General features: G+C 43.2%; 1 protein-coding gene across 5 annotated transcripts in view; it reads right to left on the bottom strand.

Moving 5' to 3' along the window:
• Window positions 1-22,500, bottom strand: part of ARHGDIA (Rho GDP dissociation inhibitor alpha) — a 105,055-nt gene that overhangs the window by 41,948 nt on the left and 40,607 nt on the right. For 3 of the 5 annotated variants that reach the window (XM_085886388.1, XM_085886380.1, XM_085886387.1), the window contains one exon: window positions 443-640. In XM_085886388.1, coding sequence (XP_085742514.1) covers window positions 443-635 — 193 coding nt within the window. In that variant the 5' untranslated portion in view covers window positions 636-640. Of the gene's footprint in view, window positions 1-442; window positions 641-13,158; window positions 13,184-16,795; window positions 17,104-22,500 lie in introns of those variants that run through there. The other 2 variants (XM_085886373.1, XM_085886394.1) reach the window with 2 other exon arrangements.

Here is a 22,500-nt window from a genome sequence, read left to right as displayed (position 1 = left end):
TAAAAATGCAACAATTCCTTTTTTGACTAAAATGCATTTTATGTCATGTCGATGTATATATCAATTACATGTATAATGTTTGTTTGAATTGCATTATAACTTAAATTGTGATCTTGGTACTTTTACATTTGTTGTTCACATGATTCTTCTATTCTGATGTAACCTCAAACTTAGCAGTCTTCTGTCTTTAGCAAAGATGCTTTTTAAAAATAAACCAAATTGAATGGATGAATGAATGAATTGTTTGGCCAAGTCGCCCTCTATTTTGTCCTTCAACTCCACTGTTAGAGTCCCCCTCAACCCCTCCCCCACCCCACCCCCTTTCTCTCTCGACTGTTCTTTTTGAACTGTTGAGTCCTGATCCGTACGGTGTTCTAGCTCTTCCTCAACTGTACACCAAACAATAATAATAATAATAATAAATACAAAGCAGTCTACTGACCAGCTAGAATTGTTGTTTTGGTGCCCAGAAGAGTCTCCTTGTACTTGCGCAAGCTCTCGTCATCTTGGTCCAACTCCTGGAGCTCCTGAATGGATATCTGTGCTGGAGGCTTGTAGTTCACCGAATTATCTTCTTCAACATTCTCTGCAGCGAACGCTGTTAACTGCTCTACAGTGGGATCGTGCTCTGCCATGCCCTCTGTGGGGAAAATGGGGGTCGGGAGCAGAATCAGAGTGAAGACAGGGGAGAAAAGCAAAAATATTTAAACATCAAGCATGATAAACATTAAGAATCCAAAGAACAATTCTTGTTTGTATAATATACAAGAGAGATGCAAGGCACCTCAGACAGTGAGTTGTGATCCACATGCTGACTTGCATAACATGCAGAAAGACTAGGTCACTTCGAAGGAATGACCTGTTTTTTCCCTACGTTATGACATACACACACCGATGGAGCATTTTAAATACCCTTAAGGAAGTGATGAGGATCTTTCCAAATCTATAACCATTCAAATGGAAGACCAAATACTGCATTGTAGTCATCAGAAGGAACATGAATAAGAAAAGATGGAGTCATCAGGAGGAACCTGGATAAGATTAGAGTTTCAGCTGCAACTCCACAACCCCAACTTTCTGCAAGAATTCACTTCTCCTTAGACAGCGAGATAATGAAAGAGAGGAATAAATAAAAAGAAAGAATTAGAATGAAGAGAAATGTGAAAAAAGTAGAAAGAAGTGCAAAAGGAACAAAGAACAAAGATGTTGAGAAGAACCCAAATTGATCGATTTTAACAGTTACTCCACAGGCTCAATGAGGCCGTTACCTCGAGGCTCAACTAACAGTTACCCGACGAGGCAGGTGGTGCCTACCCAGCCAATGATTGTGTAAGACCATGGCTCCGAAGGACTCTCCACACAGTGTTATAAAATGCAAGGGATTATTATGTCTCTCGAAGCTGGCGCAAAAGCTCTCTCCCTTATGGTTGCTGCTGAATGCAAATTCCTGACGATCCCTCTTTGGCTGCAGTGCATCTCTCATGGCCGGTTGACATGCATCATGTCCCTAGAAGTTTGTGGTGTGCCATCGGTGGCTCATGGTGTTCCCAGGCCCAGAGAGAATGGCACGGAACGACCACGCATACTGCAGCGTGCCAGCCCAATTAGCACGAAGACAAAGCACCTGCAGGGCTCGTGCGACAGGTTATTTTGTCTCATCTCTTCTCTCTGTACGTGTATTCATCCCTGGGTGAAAGGAAACATTTATTTAAGTCCATCATAGCCCCCAAGGTGCACTGAGTATTTGGTTATTTAATTTGGTAGTTTGTAATCACCGCTTGCAGCCATATTATTCTTTGATCCGGCCTGCCGCCATTCTCTTGTTGTAATAAATTCCTATTTAATTGAGAACTTGTGTGTGGTCATCGGGAGAGAGATCCATAGTACATAGGCATTGGCAAATCGACCTGTTGAATGGGTGGTTTGGGGTTTGTGCGAAAGCGGTTATACAACGAATGACTTGATGGCTCGCTCGCCAATTCTGTCAGACTGATTTGCCGCAGTCATGCGTTTTTAATGCCACACTAACTTAACCCAGCAGAAATGGAGAGCTTTTCTTCCCATCTCCATGTGTGGCATGACCATCTTGAAAGACGTGTGACTTGCAATCGAGTTGATAGTCATGTCCTGAAATGTGTGTTTAAACGGATCATTTTGTATTTTTGTAAATAGGAATTGTCAGAGGCAATTTGAGTAAAAATTGTTTAACCCACACTCATCTTTACCAGCTTGCCTTTGTCCTCAATTGAAACCCGATTTAGACGGTCAAGGCCGGTTGTTTGAAGTCTTGAATGGGAAGGCCGAGAAGTGTGAGCATGCCGCTTTAAAGCAGTGGCCAATTGGATTCAAACATCACTCCTTCCAGACCTAGCCAGCCAATAAGGGAGAGGTGTGATGTCATGCAGGGTCATTTTAATTAAATGACATTTTGAACCAGGTTCTCTGCCAGACTCCCCAAAAGTCCTTTCAAACAAGCAATTCACCCTAGGATGACAGCCAGCTGCAGGATACTGTCCCTGTGCTCCGAATCGGAAAGGGAGTGCCGTTGTTGCGAATTTGGAAGTTTACTGCACATAACAGCCAGGTCCAATAGATTAGTTATATCGGTAAGTATGTGTTTCTAGTTAGGGTCCCGTCCTATGTTTCATGGGTGATTAATTGTACATGCGCTGCGAGTTATTTTGATAGTTAGGATTTAAATCACCAACAACAACACCTGCCTTCGCTTCCTTCCATAATCATCCACCGGCACCATTGCACGCGTGCGTGTCAGCACGTACGTGGACGGAGTCCAGTGTGTGAGGCGGGGTTTCTCTGGACGTTGGTGTGCTGGCTTAGCCCCAAATATGGCCACAAGCGGTTTGCTCTGGCTTAGCCCCAAATATGGGCACAAGCGTTTCATTCTGGCTTGGCTCCAAATATGGGCAAAGAGCGTTCTCTCGGCCCAATGAGGGAGTGCGAGCGAGGGATAAGAGAAGCGCGCGTGGGCCAAACGAGAGAGTTGAGAGAGGAGAGAGTTGAGAGAGGAGAGAGTCGAGAGTTGTTGTTGAGAATTGTCTTCTGGTCTTCGGATGTCTGGTGGTCTTCTGAAGCAAGTCGTCACCTTCCTGGGGTCCCGCCAACAGAGAGTCTTCTCTTGTGGCCTGTGTGCCTGCGAGCCTGTCCCACGAGGATCGCCTGCCTGGGCTTGGAGCGGCATTGTGTGGCGGGTTAGACTCCTGCCACCCCGGATCGTCGAAGACCACACGAGGCGGGAAGGTCCGAGAATAGGCTCTGACCTCCAGCTCGCCTTTCCTCGGGCTGGAGGCCTCCAATAAAGACCTGACGGGTCCATTTCTTTTTGGGTGTACGTGTGTGTGTGTGTGTGTGTGTGTGTGTGTGTGTCACCAGTCTATAAAGTAAAACTGCATAAGTGCTTGTACATAAATTGCTATTCATTCAGTATTCGGTTAACTCTGCCTTCTTGCGTGCTCCCCTGCCCCATTATAAACAAATATCCCTTTTGTTAAATGTTCCAGCTCGTTTCTGTATTTCTTTCATTGGCTTGGCACAGTGTGTGTTGAGAAATAGTAAGGCCGTAAATTGTTCATTTGGTCCGTCGGGCCTTGGTAATCTCCGCTCGGGTTACACACGGTTCGGGCTCGGAAACTGCTCATTTCGCTCGAGGTCCGTCAAGGGTGTGAATTCCCCGGGAGCTTTGTGCGCGTGGGTAATTAGGTATATTGAAGTTTGGCAAATGACCCTACCCCACGCGGTTGAATTATTGGCGATTCATGGTCCAGTAAGGGACCCGTGCCTTTCGGACTTATCCAAAAGGCATGACATCAATTCCGGTGTGTTCAGTGGAGCCGACTACTGCTCCCTCTAGCGGTCGTGCTTGCCACCGATACCCGGCCCCACAACACCGTTACCCGTATGGCGAGCCATTCTGTGAACATGCCTGAGCAAACCACATCGAGTCCGTCACACGTCGGGAAACATTGGCCTGCACATCAGAGCCAAAACTAGCCGATGGTGCCTGGAGGAGAAAAAAAAATGGGGGCCTTAGCGTCCACTATGCTTCATCATAATCTCTAATCTCCCATTTGCATGGCTCGTGCACTTAGTAGTTGATAAGATTTAATAACAAGGGAGGTAAATGTCTGAGGAAAGGGAATTATATCATGTGTGTCATCCTCAGGGTTTCATTATCTTTATGTAATTTGTGTGAATAAATGCGTTTATGCGGTTTTAAAATTCTCACTGACCGACTCGCTCACTTCAATCCATGTGTGAGCAAATTGTGTTACTCTGGGAAATAAAAACATCAGTCTGAGCTTTTGTGGCCGGCGTGTGAAATTACATGAGTCTGTTCATTTATCCATCTTCATATTAAGGATTGCAACGATTAAATGGACGAGGATAAATATCACCTCTTAAATGCTCGGTTATCTTCACGAGTCCAACTACTCGCTGTGCGAGTACGTGGTTGTCACCAATTTGGGTTTCCTGACATTTTCTAAATTCCTGCAGCTCCATGGCATGTGGCACAGCTCCATACACGTTCCTACGGTACATACATATACGATTTTAAATGCCGCTCCTCTGCTATAGCTACCTCGACTCTCTCAGCACTCCAACTCTCCTCAGTAACTCCAGGATGAAAGGACTGACAGTAACATCTCACCAGGTTAAACTCCCAAAATGCAGGTTGACTGCACAGCTCAACTACTTGGTCCTCTGTTTGTGGATCCATTATTTTCAAACACTGATGTATGCAAGGCTTTCAGAGGATTTTCCCCTCATAGATCGAGCACCATCAGATGCTTGCGGTTAAGCGCCCAAAATCCCACCTCTCTGGGCAAGTCTATGGATTGGCCGTCCCTGTTACGATAAAAGTGATAATATCCTGATCAATAAAATCAGTCGCTAACGAAGCACAAGCCTGAAGATGTTGCGTTACCAGATCTTGTAAGTACAAGGCTTGGCTTCACTTGCTCATATTCATCTTCAGCCCTTTTTGGATGATCATTATCCTGAAGCAAATGCAAACTACAAAACCTATCCCAAACACAGGAGGCAGCCTTAACCTGCTGAAGACAACCTCCCTTTTCATGAAAAAGGTGGCAATATCATTTTGGATACTTTAAAAATAAAATAAAATAAATAATTCCAACCATAAACCCATCATTTTCACTTTCCAACCACCCTATAATGACATTACTTGCATTAACATTTTGTGACATACAATAACACGATCTGAAGTAGCAACACTTTCTGCCACAGAGTGGAGCAGCTGAGACAGACATGTCACCACTTCGTGTGTGTGTGTATGTATGTGTGTGTATGTGTATGTGTGTGTGTATGTGCGTGTATGTGCGTGTGTGCGTGTGTGCGTGTGTGTGTGTATGTGTGTGTGTGTATGTGTGTGTATGTGTGTGTATGTGTGTGTGTATGTGTGTGTGTATGTGTGTGTATGTGTGTGTATGTGTGTGTGTGTGTGTGTGTATGTTTGTGTGTGTGTGTTTGTGTGTGTGTGTATGTGTGTATGTGTGTATGTGTGTCTGTGTGTATGTGTGTATGTGTGTATGTGTGTATGTGTGTATGTGTGTATGTGTGTATGTGTGTATGTGTGTATGTGTGTATGTGTGTATGTGTGTATGTGTGTATGTGTGTATGTGTGTATGTGTGTATGTGTGTATGTGTGTATGTGCGTATGTGTGTATGTGTGTATGTGTGTGTATATGTGTGTATATGTGTGTATATGTGTGTATATGTGTGTATATGTGTGTATATGTGTGTATATGTGTGTATATGTGTGTATATGTGTGTATATGTGTGTATATGTGTGTATGTCCAATGGAATATTGTACGAAGTCAAAAGGTGCTGAGGTCTTGGAGTCCACCAAAGCAATGCTCCCCTTGAAAAAAAAACAAAAAAAAAAACATTAAATTCCCAGATGATCATCCAGCCTTTTCCTGCATAATGATATGACATATTTGGGATGCTCATCAAAATTCACATTTTATGGGGCTTTGACTCGTTTTATTTTTTTATTTATTTATTCAATCATGAAAAATTAAACTTGGCACAGATGTTTCTTCAGTCTGATCAACAGATGGTGTAATAATCGACAAAAGCTCATCGTTTCCAGGCCCCCAACACATACAAATGTACTATTTGATAATAAGTATTCAAAGATGCACATTGAAAATGGAATTTCGACTTTTCCTTGCATTACATGTCACGATTTACCCAAAAAAGAAAATGAACTGTTAGAGTTCATAGACCACCTTGCCCCACAGTCTTGACAAAAAGGATGTTTGAAGGGTATTTTCAACTCGAGCTTTGCATTTCCGAGCACAATCTCTATTTCCAAGCAGGAGCCGCCATTTTTGTCTGGATCTCATGTTACTAATCCCTCAGAGTTCACGGCCCGGCATAAACTTTTGCCCAAGTACTGCAAAACCACAGGCTTTTGGAAGTGCAAACAAGGCGATCTGTGTTGTACAGTTTCAAAATTTTAAACTTGTGAAAAAAACCAAAATAATTCAGAAGTTAACCACCACTGATGCTCCCTCTATGACACATTCAATCAATTATTTGTGCCTGCTGTTTGTGTCCTTTATAACATTCCTGAAAACAGCAAGTGTCCTGTTTGGAATGAATTTCAATTTTGTTTGACTGCATGATAGACTGAAGCAATTACCTTACTCCTCTGTGTGCATGCTCAATCGGGACGAGATTCCGTACAATTTTCCAAATTCAGAGCTAAAGCACTGCTAAACCGCAGGTTCGTGTTTTACTGTGATCAAAATATAAAATTAAATTGAAGTTTAGTAGTTCCTCAATCATCGACTGCCATCTGTCAGGCAGACAGAGTGAACCAATTGCTTAACCCCACTCTGTGCGACACGTGGGGTCATGAAGGGCTACTCAACGGTTATACCTTTGTACCTGAGACATTCAGGGCAATAAATTGTAATACACCTCTTGGATGGGGAACATTGTTTGTTGGATGACCAGATAAGTTATTATAGTTCTCAAAATGCTTGAACAAGAGTGCACAGAGATGATTAAAAAAAATTACCCCCGGTTGGGGGTGACGGTCATCTCTGAAGCTCTGTAGATGTGGATCTCTGATCGGCTTAGAATGGCTTCGATGTCGTCTTGTCTTTTGGTTCAACGTACAGACGAAAGCCGGGAGTAAAAAGGATAGAAAACCTCAGAAATCAATCTTCATTTCTGAGTTATCTGGAGACAGATTTTGAAAATGGTTGATTTGGAACATTTATGATTAATGCGTCTTCAAAAGGATAGAAACCAGACCTCAGAAATCAAACCGCATTTCTGAGTCATAAATGGCGGATGATATTTTGACAATGGATGATTTCACAAGTTTACAGCATCGGTGACCTTGACATTGACCTTCAAACAGGTCTGAAGTCATACCGTCGTGCATCACTCATCGACCCCTACCTACATACCAAGTTTCATCAAGATCGGGCGAATTTTTTTTGACAGTATCACATCAACGATTTTTCAAACTTTGAAGACACGCGACTCAATAACCAGGACGAATTTTTTTTAAAAAAAGGCCCGACCAAATTTAGATATTGTTCCATATCATCAGAATCCGAAGAAATTTTGAAGATCGGATCACAAACGGCGGAGGAGATAGATTTTGAAAATGGATGATTTCGAAACTTTAGAGTGGCCTTGACCTTGACCTTCAACCGTGACAAAAGTCATACCGTCGTGCATCACTCATCAACCCCTACCTACATACCAAGTTTCATCAAGATCGGGCGAATTTTTTTTTGACCGCATCACATCGACGATTTTTCCAACTTTGAAGACACGTGACTCGATAACCAGGACGAATTTCAAAAAGCTAGGCCGACCAAATTTAGATATTGTTCCATATTATCAGAATTCAAAGAAAATTCGAAGATCAGATCATAAACGGCGGAGGAGATAGATTTTGAAAATGGACGATTTTGCAACTTTGGAGTGACCTTGACATCGACCGTGACCTTAAATCGGGTCAAAGGTCATACCGTCGTGCATCCCTCATCGGCATCTACCCAAATACCAAATATCAAGAAAATCGGAAGAAAAAAATGGGGACGTACGTACGGATGAACATCGAGACTGGTTTTATTAGGTCATCTCATTAGAGATGACCTAAAAATAACAGCAAAGCAACACAAAGGATGATGACCACAGTTAAATGAGATGCATAAACAGGAGTTTGGATAAAATAAAATAAAATAAAAAGACAACATACATAAGAAAATGAGGTCAACAAGAAAATTAAGAGCAAGAACAAAAAATAAAAGAGAAAATAAATTATTGCAACAAAGTGCAGTGGACGAATGGACATTACTGTATTCACAAGATACGGTGTATGAGGCCACGCATACACACCAGCATGGCAGAAAGTGTGAACATCTCCCAAGTTCCCCCAATAGCTTTGTCTCCACAATTAAATAAAACACTGTCTGGGCATCTCCCACACTTTTTTTCTTCTCCACAACAGTAAGGCTAAATCGACAGGGGTGTCGTAGGGCAACAATTGGATACAACCAGCAAAGGAATAAATGAATAGGAAAGACAGAGGGAGAGAATAAATAAATAAATAAAAACACAAAATGCACCTCCCAAAATTTTGCTTATGTATCCATCTTGTTCGACCCTTACATTCTTCCCCACATTCCTAGTTTGTCCGTCTACTTTTCCCTCCACTATGTTGTTGGCGCTTCCCATTTCTGTTCCTTTTGGTACATTTAGCTCTTGCATGAGCCTTGACCATGTATATTGTTGCGAATTCGCGCCCGCTAGACTCGAATGGCGGCCGCCTCGCCCACCGGAACGGACAATTCAGTCGTGACCCTCTCGGAACAATGCCGGGAGCAAGTCACGGGTGGGGGTTTAACCCCACCATGACCGTGCCAATTGCCCACCCGCGCAGGATAGGGTTGCTCGCCAAATTCGATCTACCTAAGTACCTGCACGGATGGTCGACCGGGCAATCGTACCACGCCACAGGCTGACTCCGGACACGATCCGCTTAAGCGGTCCGTTCCGTGCTACAGTGATAACCGAGCGGTGTTATCGTCGGCCTCGACGGTTCCGATTAATTACCGGGCGTATTAAGCCCACTACGAACCCTTTACGTGAAGCAGGATGGAGGGTCAATTAAAAGGAAGGAGATGAAGCGGAACAGGCACAGTTCAACATGCAAGCACTTCATTTACACGACACACAGAGCACATATATATACAGCGAAACAGTCAAAATGCATATATAGAAATTAAAACAAAAGCAACAATGCAGAGCTACAACCGAATAAGACCGACACACAGCAATACTTAAACAGTTCTACTTTACAAGACACGGCGCCACAAGATCCATACAAAAACCCCGAAAAGAAAATGGTGACTTCCCTTTGGGCCGTCGAGTCCCTCTCCCACGTCCATCGACGTGGTCGCGCCTGGCCGCGACTCCGTGCCCTGGCGTGGTGGGCGAGTCCTCTCCGGTGTGCCTCGCGCCGGCACGTGTTGGCCGCTCGACGCCACGGACGGGGTTTTCGGCGCTATCCCAGCGCGGATAGAAAGGGGGGGGGGGGGAAACGTAGTTGCTCAAGGTCGCGGTATGTGGAATGGCAGACGCTCCGTCCCGCCAGCGGAGTCTCAGGACCGCCCCACAGAAGACCAGGCCAGCGGCCACCACGAAGAGAAGAGCAAGCTGGAAGAGCAGAAGAGGACGAAGAGAGCAAGAGCACCACCCAAGCGCTCCGCCCGTGGTCTGACTTTAATAGCCCGGGGCTCCGCCCTTCACTCCGCCCCCATTTTCGGCTCCGCCTCCCCTCGAGCTTCTTGGAGAAGCTTCTCAAAGGGGGCGTGCCCTCACGCTTTCCCTCCACCCCGCTCCGTCCGGGGGCCGAGGGAGTCAGTTTTTGGCTTGGAGCCAGAGCATGATTCCCCCAAAAAGAGGCCCCAACCTTTTCTCACCTTTGACCTGCATCGCTCTTCCGCCACTCCAAAGCGCGGGGAAGTCAGATGGGAAAAACAGGCGGGAAAAATCCACGCGCCATCGTTGTGCCTTCTTCTTTCCCTCCTTGCGTTCAACGGTTTCCAACGCGGAAACCATCGTAGTGTGGACCGTGGAGGATGGCGTTCGTCAGCGGGGTAGTGGCGAAGATGGTGGGGGTTGTTGTGAGGGTAATTGTAGCGCGGTTGGCGTTGTGGCGTAGTTGGTGGCGGTTGTTGTTTGCATGGAGGTTTGCGTTCGTCAGCGGGGGTAGTGGCAAAGATGGTGGTGGTTGTTGTGAGGGTAATTGTAGCGTGGTTGGCGTTGTGACGTTGTTGGTGGCGGTTGTTGTTTGCGGGGAGGTTTGTCGTTTAAAATAACAATAGAAAAAGAAAAACGGCTATCTCAAAGGATCGCAGCCCGAATGAATCACATAAATTCCCTCCAGATAACGGATTTGGGCTAACTACACATGTACTTAAGAGATATCTCACCTATGGGACCTGAATGGTGGTTTGCGAATTTCCACAGCCGTAACAATATATTGGAAAAAATAAAATAAATAAAAACAAGGAGAGAGAAGAGAAAAGAAGAGCAGAGAAGAGCAGAGAAGAGCAGAGAAGAGCAGAGAAGAGCAGAGAAGAGCAGAGAAGAGCAGAGAAGAGCAGAGAAGAGCAGAGAAGAGCAGAGAAGAGCAGAGAAGAGCAGAGAAGAACAGAGAAGAACAGAGAAGAACAGAGATCTCATACCAAACAAGGTACTGCATTGCATTTGTTTCCAACAACAACGTGGAATGTTTTGAACATTGAGAACTCTATTTTTAATAAAACCTTCGATTAAACAAAACCTTTCATCGATTAAAGTAAATTTTGATCTCTTGCATGTTCCCAATTTCCCAAGTGTCCACATGAGAGGCATAAATGCTTCAAAGTAATTTCTTCCTCGAATGCTAGAAATATTCAACAATCAGCAGAATCTGAAGCTGGTGTTGGCTTGGGATCGTAGGGTCCTGAATACAAACCCCGTTGGCCACTGAATTAATACACCAGTGGGTTGACTCAGCCTGTCATCCTTCTGATGTCGGCGAAATGAGAACCAGTGTGTACTGGTAGAGGGGCACTACATCATCGACATAGTCGCGCTTCTAAGAAATGAGAGCTACCCCGGCAGCTAAGCTGCCATACGCAAGATGAAGTTGATCAGCAGAATGAGAGAAGATCAGAATACTATCATAGGAGCCACAAATGAAGGAATGCCACTTCAAGGACACTGAAGGTAAACCAGGCCACCGAAACCACGACTCCAAGATGCACCAATTCAGCCCAGCTTCCCTGTATAGGAAATAACTCGGATACAGTTTTGGCCTTCAGGAATAAAATACAGGTCCCGGTGACCTTCGGGTGACCCCTTCAGGACGTCTGTTTAACATAAAGCTCAATGGCACAGTTTAAATTGTGATCAACAACTCTCTTGAACTATTTGTTAGAAAAAGTGAAAATAGGATTTGGGCTGTGGGTTTTAAATCACAACGCATGTGACCTTTTGTGTAAATTTGGTAGTTTGTACAGCAGTTGTAAAAATGAGGAAACCAGCAGATGATCAAATAACCTTCAATCTAAATGAAAATTCACCCACTTCTGTGATGTCTATGGTTTTCAGAGAATTGATATTTTATAGTAACTTGTAATACTCCCTCACACCGTGAGTGGTGCTCTACGATGCGGGTTCACGGAAAGAATTTGTGTCCACTCTCAAAAACCCAACTCATGGGAGTTGTGGTGATATTTTTTCTTTTCTTTTTAATACCTGAAACAAACATCCCAAATACAACTGTCAGGTTACAACCCATTCCATCCAGCGGTTCAAGACGGTATAGAAGTCAAACACAAACACTTTTCATAAATGTTAAAACAAGTTTGCTGTGGTGGTTCCAATTTCCAGATTACAAATGTTTTTTTTTTTTGGCAAGTAACTTGCATCTTCACGATGTTCATCATGCTCAACATCTTCAATTTGTTTTGTTCTCTTTGGTGAAGATGTCAATATTAAAACACAATTTGGCATGGCAGTTCCCACTTCTCAGAGTGCGATTTTTTTTAACTGCCTAAAAGCTTCCCATATACATCCAGAGTACAGCCACCAATTATCAACTCTTCTCATCCAGCGATTCTGGAGACCCACTACCAGCAGGTGTTGCTATAAGATACGCATTCATTTAGAGATAATTGGGATCTTCCCTCCAACCCTGAACCCCAAAAGCTATGAATTTTCTTTTCTTTTTTTTAAATCACTGAAAACCTTCCCAAGAACACCCCAAGTACAATCACATACCTGCCAACCCTACCGATTTTCTATCGGTCCCAACGCATACCGATTTTATTAGTCAGACATACCGCATCTGGAAATTATTGGAAAAAAAAAGTTGTGTTTTTTCAGTTTTGCGTTGGTTTCTCACTGCCAAGATCGTATTACACGCGGCTGCTTCCACATTCTACACAACTCGTGCCTGACCTGGATTTCTTATCTCGTCAGCGATTGGTTATTGCTTCCAAACTAAGCATGACCAATCAAATGGAACGACAGGAAACAGCGGGCATTCATTTCCAGACAACGTGCCATTGGCATTTTCCAGTCATGATCAAAACTGTAGTTAACAGAGAGTAGTCATGGCTTCAGTGAACGACAACAATGCAAACACCAGAAAAGAAAAAAACCACCCCCACGCTGGGTCAACGAGTTTAAGCCAAGTTGGACAACAGAGTTCAAGTGTATCAAGGCTTCGCGTGAGGTAAACTGTAAATATGTTATGAAATCAGTGGCCAGTCATTTCATTCATAAAGATGTATCAGTGAGTTTATGTAAACTCTTGTGTACACGTATGGGCACATACATCTGGAGCTTGGACAGTCAGTAATTTATGGAAACGCGACTGATGATCATGATGTCTTAGAAAAGTAAAGATTGGTTAGTAAATCAACCATGTTAAGTTTTCTCTTTTTCACTCTAAAAATATGTTGATATATTTCAGCTAACTGTGGTCTCAAAATGCAGGAGATTGCACCATTTTGCTTCATTTTTTGAAAAATTTCTGGGGGGGGTGAATGCCCCCGGACCCCCGAGGTACGCATGCGATGCCAGCCTACCGCTTTTCCTTCAAAAAAGGTTGGCAGGTATGCAATCACCAGTTTTCAACTCATTCCTTCCAGCATTTCAGGAGCACATACAAGAGAAACACACAAACAAAACACACATCTCAAATTATAGTGTTCGATGTAGTCCAGCGGAAATGTGAAAAATCATGTTGTGGCATCATTATGAAGTTATTTTGGTTGATTCATCATCTCTGAGCTATCCTGAATCAGAATAAGCCGGGTACCAGACTCGCACCCTTGATTAATTTTTTTTTAGAGGAGAAAAACAAAATGGCCACCACAACTTTCAATAAATTCTGTTTCGGGCTATATCTTCACTTCTAATGCACTTACAAACACAATTTTGGTGTATACTACTATGTTTTCATGGTCAAGGAATCCAATAATGATAAAATTGAAGATGTATATATACACAAGATCTGTCTCATATTTTCAAGATGGCCACCATTTTCATATGAAAAATGGCTATTTTGCAATTCCACCGATCACTTTGAGTATGAAATTGAATTTGATGAACCCTCAAATATTAATACTACGTAAATAATAGTCAATGACAGCTGAAGTAACTTACTCGCAATGATCAATGAATTGATGATTATATTGGAATACGATTTTTCCACAAATATATCCGGATACATGTGGATAGTTGACGATGACTTTGGGTTATGTCTTAAAGTAAGAATGTACATGTATATGATTTTAAAATTACCTTTTTTTAAAGGCAAACAAATATTAACTTTGTTAAGGATGCAATGTTCTACATTATGTTAAATCTTTGTCATCGTGATTAGCAGCTACTGCCCTTGTCTGTTCGTTACAACAGTCTGATCCAGCATTACAACTGCAAAACATCAAACATGACATCTTTGCTCCCACACAACCACACCTCCCGGTGGAATATGGCCGGCTGGTGGAGCATCCACACTTGATCAGCTGCAGAATGGTGACTGGTGCAGCAGACACATCAGGTGGAAGTGTGGTTGGACACAACGTCGCACCGTCCTCACTTTCCTGCCATCCATACTTGATGGGATCCAAGTTCGGAGGGTCTGACTGAGTGGCCGATTTCCATATAATGACTTGATGATGAGCGCGATGTACATGTTGAACAAAGGCATCATGCGATGGGGGCAACGACTTCAATTTCAGAGCAGAGGTAATCTTGGAGTTGGCCATCTTAGACTTCCACAACTGATACCGGTGTGTGGACATATAACCTTCGACTTTGGAACCATAACAGGCAGCAATGAAGGTAATTGCCTCAGATATCAACTTTTCCTCATAGACTTCCAGCTTACCAAGTAAGGTGGGATGATGTCCGCCCATTAGTACCTTCAGCGCTGTGGCCTTTCCAATGCCAAACAAATACGACAGTATCGCATCCGGTCAGAGCATGTACAGCAGGCAGATATTTGGTGATGCTTTTGTGTTTCAGTGCCGTTTGGCAAATGTCTACGTTTGCCCTCCCAGCACACGGACTCTCCATGCTGACATCCATCATCTTTTCCTCGAGGTAGAAATGAATCAACAGGACAAAGACATCTGTATCGTCACAGACCACTTTGATGCGCGAGTCACCACTGACACCTGACAATTCTAACTAAGTGATGGATGATGATGACATCTGCTTCTTCATGGTGTGTTTTCGGATCCTGTCTGGAGAGTGGAATTGTTCCATACTTGTACTGGTGGAGGATCTTTTCCGGTGATCTCCAGTTTGGTCTGGTTGTCCACAATGTGGGTCATCAGATACTGACAGATCAAATCGATCAGTTGTACTTTGTTGTAGGCTACATTTAGGACCACTTTTTGCGCTGGAAGTGTTATGTGTAAGTTGAGTTGATGTTTTTGACTTGAATCATGACCTGCGCGACTGGATGTCGGCATTTGTTTCGTGCTGATTTTGATGTATACCTGATTTTTGACAGGTACGTCACAACACTCCAGGTGGTATTTGATGGTTCCCATGAAGTTGATCACATAATCCTCAACTGTACCATTTGTGGGCCAATGTCGTCCATAACATGGCGCATCCACAGATGATGACAGCATCTGGAACACCTTGGATTCGACTTGATTGCTCAACTTAGAGTTTCGTCTTCAGGATTGCTTTCGACTGAGCCCGCATCGCACCGCTCTCATCAAACAAGGAGGCTGGGACAGGGGACAGTTCGTAAGAGAGGACATCCTTGATATCAATATCCCTGTACTGTTGGAGACATACGACTCGGGTGTAGATCAATTCGGTATCATATACTGGCCTGCCATCCAGCTTGATGCTCTTTTTGGTCGAAGTCATCAGAGTCACTTTCTTGGTTAGTGTCTTGTTGAAGCTTGTTGGCCACCCAGATTCAAATTCCGCCATCTGTTGTCGTCAAATCTTGAGAGAATCATCAACGTTTACTTTGTCTGTCGCATGAAACGTAGTAGTAGACACCAAAATTGTGTGTGTAAGTGCATCAGAAGTGAAGATATAGCCCAAAACAGAATTTATCGAAAGTCGGTGGTGGCAATTTTGTTTTTTGTCTCTAAAAAAAATTCCTCAAGGGTGCGAGTCTGGCACCCAGTTGATTCCGATTCAGGGTAGCTCAGAGATGATGAATCAACCAAAAAAATAAAAAAATAATAAAAAAAAACAAAAAAAACTTCATAATGACACGAAAGCACGCTTTGTCCTGAAATGGCTGTTTGGCATCTGGACTAAACGGTTTTTGAAAGATTACGTACACACACAAGCCAAGTTACCAAGATGGTGGCCATGGCAACACAATTCAACCAGTCATACTTGTGATCTAATCAGGTTGAGGTAATGTCATGAGTAATAGATATCTACAATATGAAGCGAAACGATCAACGTTTTTTGAAACACTGCATACACAAAAGTTCATGGACGGATGATCGGACGGAGCTCATTTTAACGTCCCCCGTCTCAGACCTTGTTGGAGGGGTGAGAGGCAACAAGGATTTTATATAATATATTTATACAGGGGATGCATCACCGAAGTGGACACCTAAACATGTGAGAAGACGCAGCTGTCATGGTCCTACTCAAGGAACAGAGCCAGCAATCTCCATAGCTGTTAAATGAACACACCATGTCTAAATTATGGGGCACACAAATCTCAGCACAGGTGAGAGACACAATATTGGCTTTTTCATTCACAGTTCCTTGCTTTACAAAATAATCCACATCAAGAGGTGAGCAAGTACCTTCACACAGACTCCCTTGAAGAAACATCAGCCCAGATACTGCTGTTAAAGTAAGAAAAGAAAAGAAAACAAAGGAATCTTCTAAGTCCACCATTTCAATATAAACAAGAAAATTATTTGCATTAGCCATGAAGGAATAATAGCGTAAAAACGAGTACACTGCACTCTGGGACACACCCAATTCATGCAGCATCTGATAAGCACAAAATAAATAAATAATTACACAAAAAACACACACATACACACTTAAATTAACCCAATTAACCAAGACAAGCTGAGAGAATAAATACCAATCGTTTGGGGTTTGAGCGGAAGGGGGGGGGGAGAGGGTGAGAATTAATAACAAGGGGTGAATGGGGAAGGTGGGGTAAAAATAAAAATAATGAAGAAGCAACTGGTTAGCCAAACCACTTCTTACCTTTACCACAAAGAACAACCTGCACAACTTGCACAATCTGTGAAGGAATGCCACAAAGGACCAGCTCCAGGCCTGGGAATGCAGTAAAGCCAAGCATGGCAGTAAGTCTGATGAGCTCCACCCAACCACTGAGGCTCCACACCTCAACAAGAGCAGTCTAAAGACAAGGCTCCACGCCGACACACTACTAGCAGGATTCCCCGCAAAAGAACAAAACAGAGGCAGTTGGAAAGATAACAAAGAAAAGCAAACAAAAAATAAAGAAAGAAATAAAAGAGAGAAATGTGCAAAAACGATTACAAAAAAATATATATAATCCACGATCAAGAAGGCAATCGATCTCAAATAGACGAGCACAAGCCGTTCGGTGAGCTCAGCTTTAAAAGCATTACCTCATCGCGAGCATCCAATCCCTTCCCACTCACCACGCCCGGCATATCTGCCTTCTGCTCAAAGCTACTGTCTGCCGCATAATGATGATCCCCATGCACAAATCACTTTTACTTGTATCGAGGGGCCAGTGGGGGTGCACAAAAAATGATAATTCCACATTTAAAGAACCTGAGCACACTATTCAGATAGTAAAGCTACGATAACAGACAAACTACAGAAGAATAATAAAATAAACAAACAAAAACCACACAAACATTCCATACTCTCTCACCTCAATAAAGCAAAAAAATAATTCAAGCAATTTGTGGCACACATTCAGACAGCAACATCCACAAATTGGCAACGTGGGGTTCTGAAACAAAGCCACACCATGATGATAAACTGCCCTCACAAAATTGACCATCATGGCACCAGCATGCAAAGACACAATCAAAGTAAAACTCCGGGTGAGTGGTGAAGAGATAATTGAAATTCTTTGAATACAACAACCGTGGGACCTAATCTTCACCTTTCAAATGGACCATTTCGATTTCGATCTCATCTACCCCACCTTTAGTCATCTCAAATACATTTTTTTGGAATCATGAAACCAGGCCCACAGTCTTCCCCCCCCCCCCCGACCACAGCTTTAAAAAGGTGGCAAGAACATACCACATCAGCACTTTTGCTTCTTTCCTCCACTCACCTCACCCCCCCACCGCCACCCCAAACTAATTTTGTTTTTTCTGGGCATTGATTACTTTAGCATCAGTAACCAGAGGGAATGTATGCATTAAAATCTCGACCAGCTTATCTGCTCCTCATGAATTAACAAAGTTGGGGAGCGTGAGTGAAGGGAGGATATATATAGTCATGCGCCGCTTAACGACGTTCCGGGCAACGACGGATCTGCCAGCTATGAAAAAAAAAAAATGTAACTGAAAAATTCCTATCGCAGAGTGATGTAGCCTCGTATAAAAATAGCACATACAATTATGTACACTGTACAGTACATAATACCTCATAATGATAAACGACAGTGTGGCCCTGTTATAATGCGATCGTTGAGGTCCATAAAATGTCATCGCGAAAAAAGCAGGGTCGTGCTAAATCGGGATTCAAGGAAATCGGCTTTCAAACTGAACCAATGTTTCCACGTTTACCTTCCAGCAAGTATATTACCTTTGAATTGAAGAATTCCGCGAATAAATCGTTGTTCTTGGTCGACATTAAAACACATTTATTTTTAGTGAAGCTTTTCATGTTGTGAAAACAATCGCACTGTTCCGAAAATATATATCACAATTGACAGGAGCTCGTTTCTTCATTCATAAATTATAACATCGATGCAATGATTACGTATTTATAAAATCCAAACGCTAATTATTCACCTTTCTATAATCGATGCGAGAGGAGATTGTAAGCTGCTGCTAATAACACCGATGGCCGTCATGAACAGCACAAAGGTAAATCTAACGTGTCTTCCGTCTCTCTTGGATGTGTGTTACAATTGCCCACAGTATTCAGTACAGTAACATTCTGTACAGGTTTGTATCCGAGGAGCAATAGGCTACACCATATAGCCTAGGTGTCTAGGTTTGTGTAAGTACGATGTTCGAAAACGAAAAAAAAATGATGTTCGCACAACGACACGTTTCTCAGAACGTAACCCCGTCGTTAAGTGGCGCATGACTGTATATATATATATATATATATATATATATATATATATATATATATATATATATATATATATATATATATATATATATATATATATATATATATATATATATATATATATATATATATATATATATATATATATATACACAAAAAAAAGGTATATATAAAATCAATTGCAATGTATCATTGCCTCAAGGAAATAAACACACAGCCCATGTCCCCCAACCTCTCAAATACCCTGGAAAATCCTCCATCTCTTTGCTGATGACTCTACCCTCTTTCGTACCATCTGTCATCCCTCTGATCGGAAGGCAGCGGCCTCTTCACTCTGCATACCTGGATAAAATCACAAGCTGGTCAAACACTTGGAATAAGTCTTTAAATCCTGACAAATCTCACACCGTCACCACGTCTCTCCGAAGGGACCGTTTGGAAAAAAAACCACCGCTTCCCCCCCCCCAATCCACATTCTCAACAATCTCCTTGAAGTACTTTCATGCAAGCTTGTGGGTCTCATGATCTTTCCTGGGAAAGCCACATCTCCAAGCTGGCCTCCAAAGCCAGTCTTTGATTGGGCATCCTACGTTATGCAAAGTCCTTCCTTGGAACACCTGAACTTCTAACCACTTACAAATCTTTAACTCCAATCTGATGGAGTACAACCGCCCCCACCACTCTAGGGTGGTGCTCTTGCCTCACACCGAGCTCGACTTTACGCTGTGGAAACCAAGGCTTTTAGGATAATTGGTATGTTCCATGATGAAGCAGAGTCTTTGGTTCTCCCACTCTCTCTCACCGGAGGAAGATCGGTGGTCTGTCTTTTACAGTCTCCTCTCCTCTCCTGCCTTGCCCCCATGATCTTCTATACCCCCCCCCCCGCCTGTATTTCCTCAGGGCGCTCAAGGTCCACCAAAAATCCCCTTCTAGTGAAACTGCCAAAATCAAGAATCACTGCTGACCTTCACCCTTTCATTCCTCTTTTTTTTCCCCACCTCTGGAACAAACTCCGACTTTCCTTCAATCCCACTCCTCCCTCCAGGTCTTCAAAACAGCTGTTCACCACCATCTCATATCTTCCCCCATCCAAATCTTGATCTTTACTACCCCTGTTAATCCACCCCAAACCCACCTCCTTCAAATTCTGTTTTCCTTCCTGAAAGTCCCTGTAGTTTACCACATGTACCCCATCTTGTTTACCCCATGTACCCCACCCCTCTCCCTTCCACAGGTATCCTATTGTCTTTGTTCCCCACTATTTTGTGCTTCCCTCTCCTGCCTTGTTACATGTTTCTGTGCATTCGTTTTCACATGAGTGACTTGGTATACAAAAATAAAATAAATAAATAATGTTTAAATACACGAAGGGGCAATCCACAAACAGCATGGCCCTTCCTACACTTGATGTGAAATAAAATAATAATTTTAAATATGGTTTTTGAAAAAAAAATCTGGAAGTTTCAGGCTACTGAAGCAGTCTTATACACCAACCACTTATACGCTGTAATAAGATGGCATTGAGTCGCAACTTAGGTTATGATGGCTTGACAGATAATCATAGAACGGTGTCAAATGGCATTGTATACAGCCATCTTGGCGGCCTTCTTCACTCGATATGCACACTCCCACATGCCATGTCCTCTCGTGTTATATAATCGATATATTGCATGGTTTTTAGAAGTACATGATGAAGTCGTGTTCTACAGTCTTCAAGTGTATAATTCAAGTTAAATAAAGATTTAAAGAGGTTGAGAGGCATATCAATCAATTCAGGGTTTTACTACAGTTTTCTCCAACAGCGACCACATTTTCTGGTGTATAAACTGCAGCTGTGTAAAAACCCGCAACCCTGATTTTCACCCTCAAAACAAAAAAGATGAATATGTTGATCATTATATTTTCTGATAAAGATCTAAATACGTTTGTACATTATCTTTGTACGGAACAAAGTGACGGGGGCATCAACATGCTAACTCCCGCATCCGGTTAATTTTGTATGTCATATTTTCATTTTCAAGAAGTTGAAGAGAGAGGAGAGGACACCAAGAAGTTTTTATTTTTGTTTCTTATTTTTTAATTATTAAGAGGATTTTTTTTTGTTCCAAGAAAAAAAAAGGAAAGAAAGGTATTCAGACCGGTGTCATACACATTTCTTGTGAATTTGTGGCTCTGAAAAAGCCCGTTTGGGTTTGATGAAGCTTTTCAGCTAAATCCGAGGAAATCCTCGTCGACGCTTTCCTCGTCGAAGACGGCACGTAACACCGTGTCCGAATCAGGGTAGAGCAAGTCCCTGTCGCTGTCACCATCATTTGCAGCCTCCTCCTCCCAAATTATGTCGTCCTCTGTGCCGTCCATGTTGTTGGAGACAAAGCATTTCAGAAATGCTCGCTTGATTATGTCCGACAGCATCTCCTCACACACCTTGATGATCCAGCCACAGATCGGAAGGTCGACATTTCTCATCCTCTTGCTGTTGGAGTTGGTCTTCTCCACACTCATTACCCAGTCGGACCAGCAGCGATGCCGCGTGTCCTTGAACAGCTCGTTGATGGGAGATGTGTGTGTGTGGCATCAAACTGACAGTCGATGGCATGCCATGGAACCTGTACACCGACGGGTGGGCCGTGAATTCCCCAGTGTCATCCTCCTAAACTAAGCTCCTCGCCTTTAGCCTGAGAGCAAGTGTTGAGATGGCGTAACCCTCTGCTCTCTTCTCCAAGACCCAAGCGACAAGATGTTCCTCGAGCTGAGACCACTTCGCTGACTTTCCCCTCAGTGACTTCTTCTTCCTTGGCATCTTCTCTATCATTGCCTTGTATGTCCTCCAGCACCAGATATCAGACTTGTGCAAGCCAAATCACCTCCCAGTTTCCTGGTTCCCAAACTCTTCTGCAGACCGGCAGACTGAGTTTTAACACTGTGATGAATGAGCACCTTAACATCTTGATAGACAGAATGGATGATACGTGACGTAATCTGGTGATGTAAGCTAAGGCACTCGCGAAGCACAAAGCGACCGTTCTTAAGGGTCACGTGACCACCACGTCTTCTTTCTTAAGTCCACGTTCTTAAGACCACCACGTCCACGTTCTTAAGGGTCACGTGACCACGTCTGTTTTCGGATGCACGCGAGTTTATTTGAGGTGGGTGCTCCGTTAGACTAGCTATTGTGAATAATTCTTCTTTTAATGCGAGACCAGGTGTTCTTTATCTGTATTCGATGGCGTTTACAGAGCCGTGAGGCTCTTTTTACACCACGCACCTAAAAACCGGGTGTCTCTGGGCGTTCGCGAACGTGACTATCTATCTATAATTCCAGCAATGTGTGTGCGTGTGTGTGTGTGTGTGTGTGTGTGTGTGTGTGTGTGTGTGTGTGTGTGTGTGTGTCCGCTGTTTCTCGACAACCTCTGGTCCAATCTAATTGAAACTTGCCAGGTATATTGCTGGGGACCTGAGGATGTGCCTTTTCAAGGTTTGATATTAATCGGACAAGTGCTTCCCAAGTTATGGCCATTTATTTACCAAACCAATGGGAAGACACGTTGTTGCGTGGGCGTGGCCGTGGCCGATGGGGAAGGGAAGCACAGCCACGTTCGCCATTACGGATTACAACGTACGGGCTTCCGGAGAGTGATGACTTCGTGTATTCT

The sequence above is a fragment of the Eptatretus burgeri genome, chromosome 1 (assembly GCF_056783735.1).
Source record: "Eptatretus burgeri isolate ZD-2024b chromosome 1, Ebu_testis_v1, whole genome shotgun sequence".
NCBI lineage: Eukaryota > Metazoa > Chordata > Myxini > Myxiniformes > Myxinidae > Eptatretus > Eptatretus burgeri.
The sequence above is the reverse complement of the archived record's forward strand: the minus strand, read 5'-3'. Positions and strand labels throughout refer to the sequence as shown.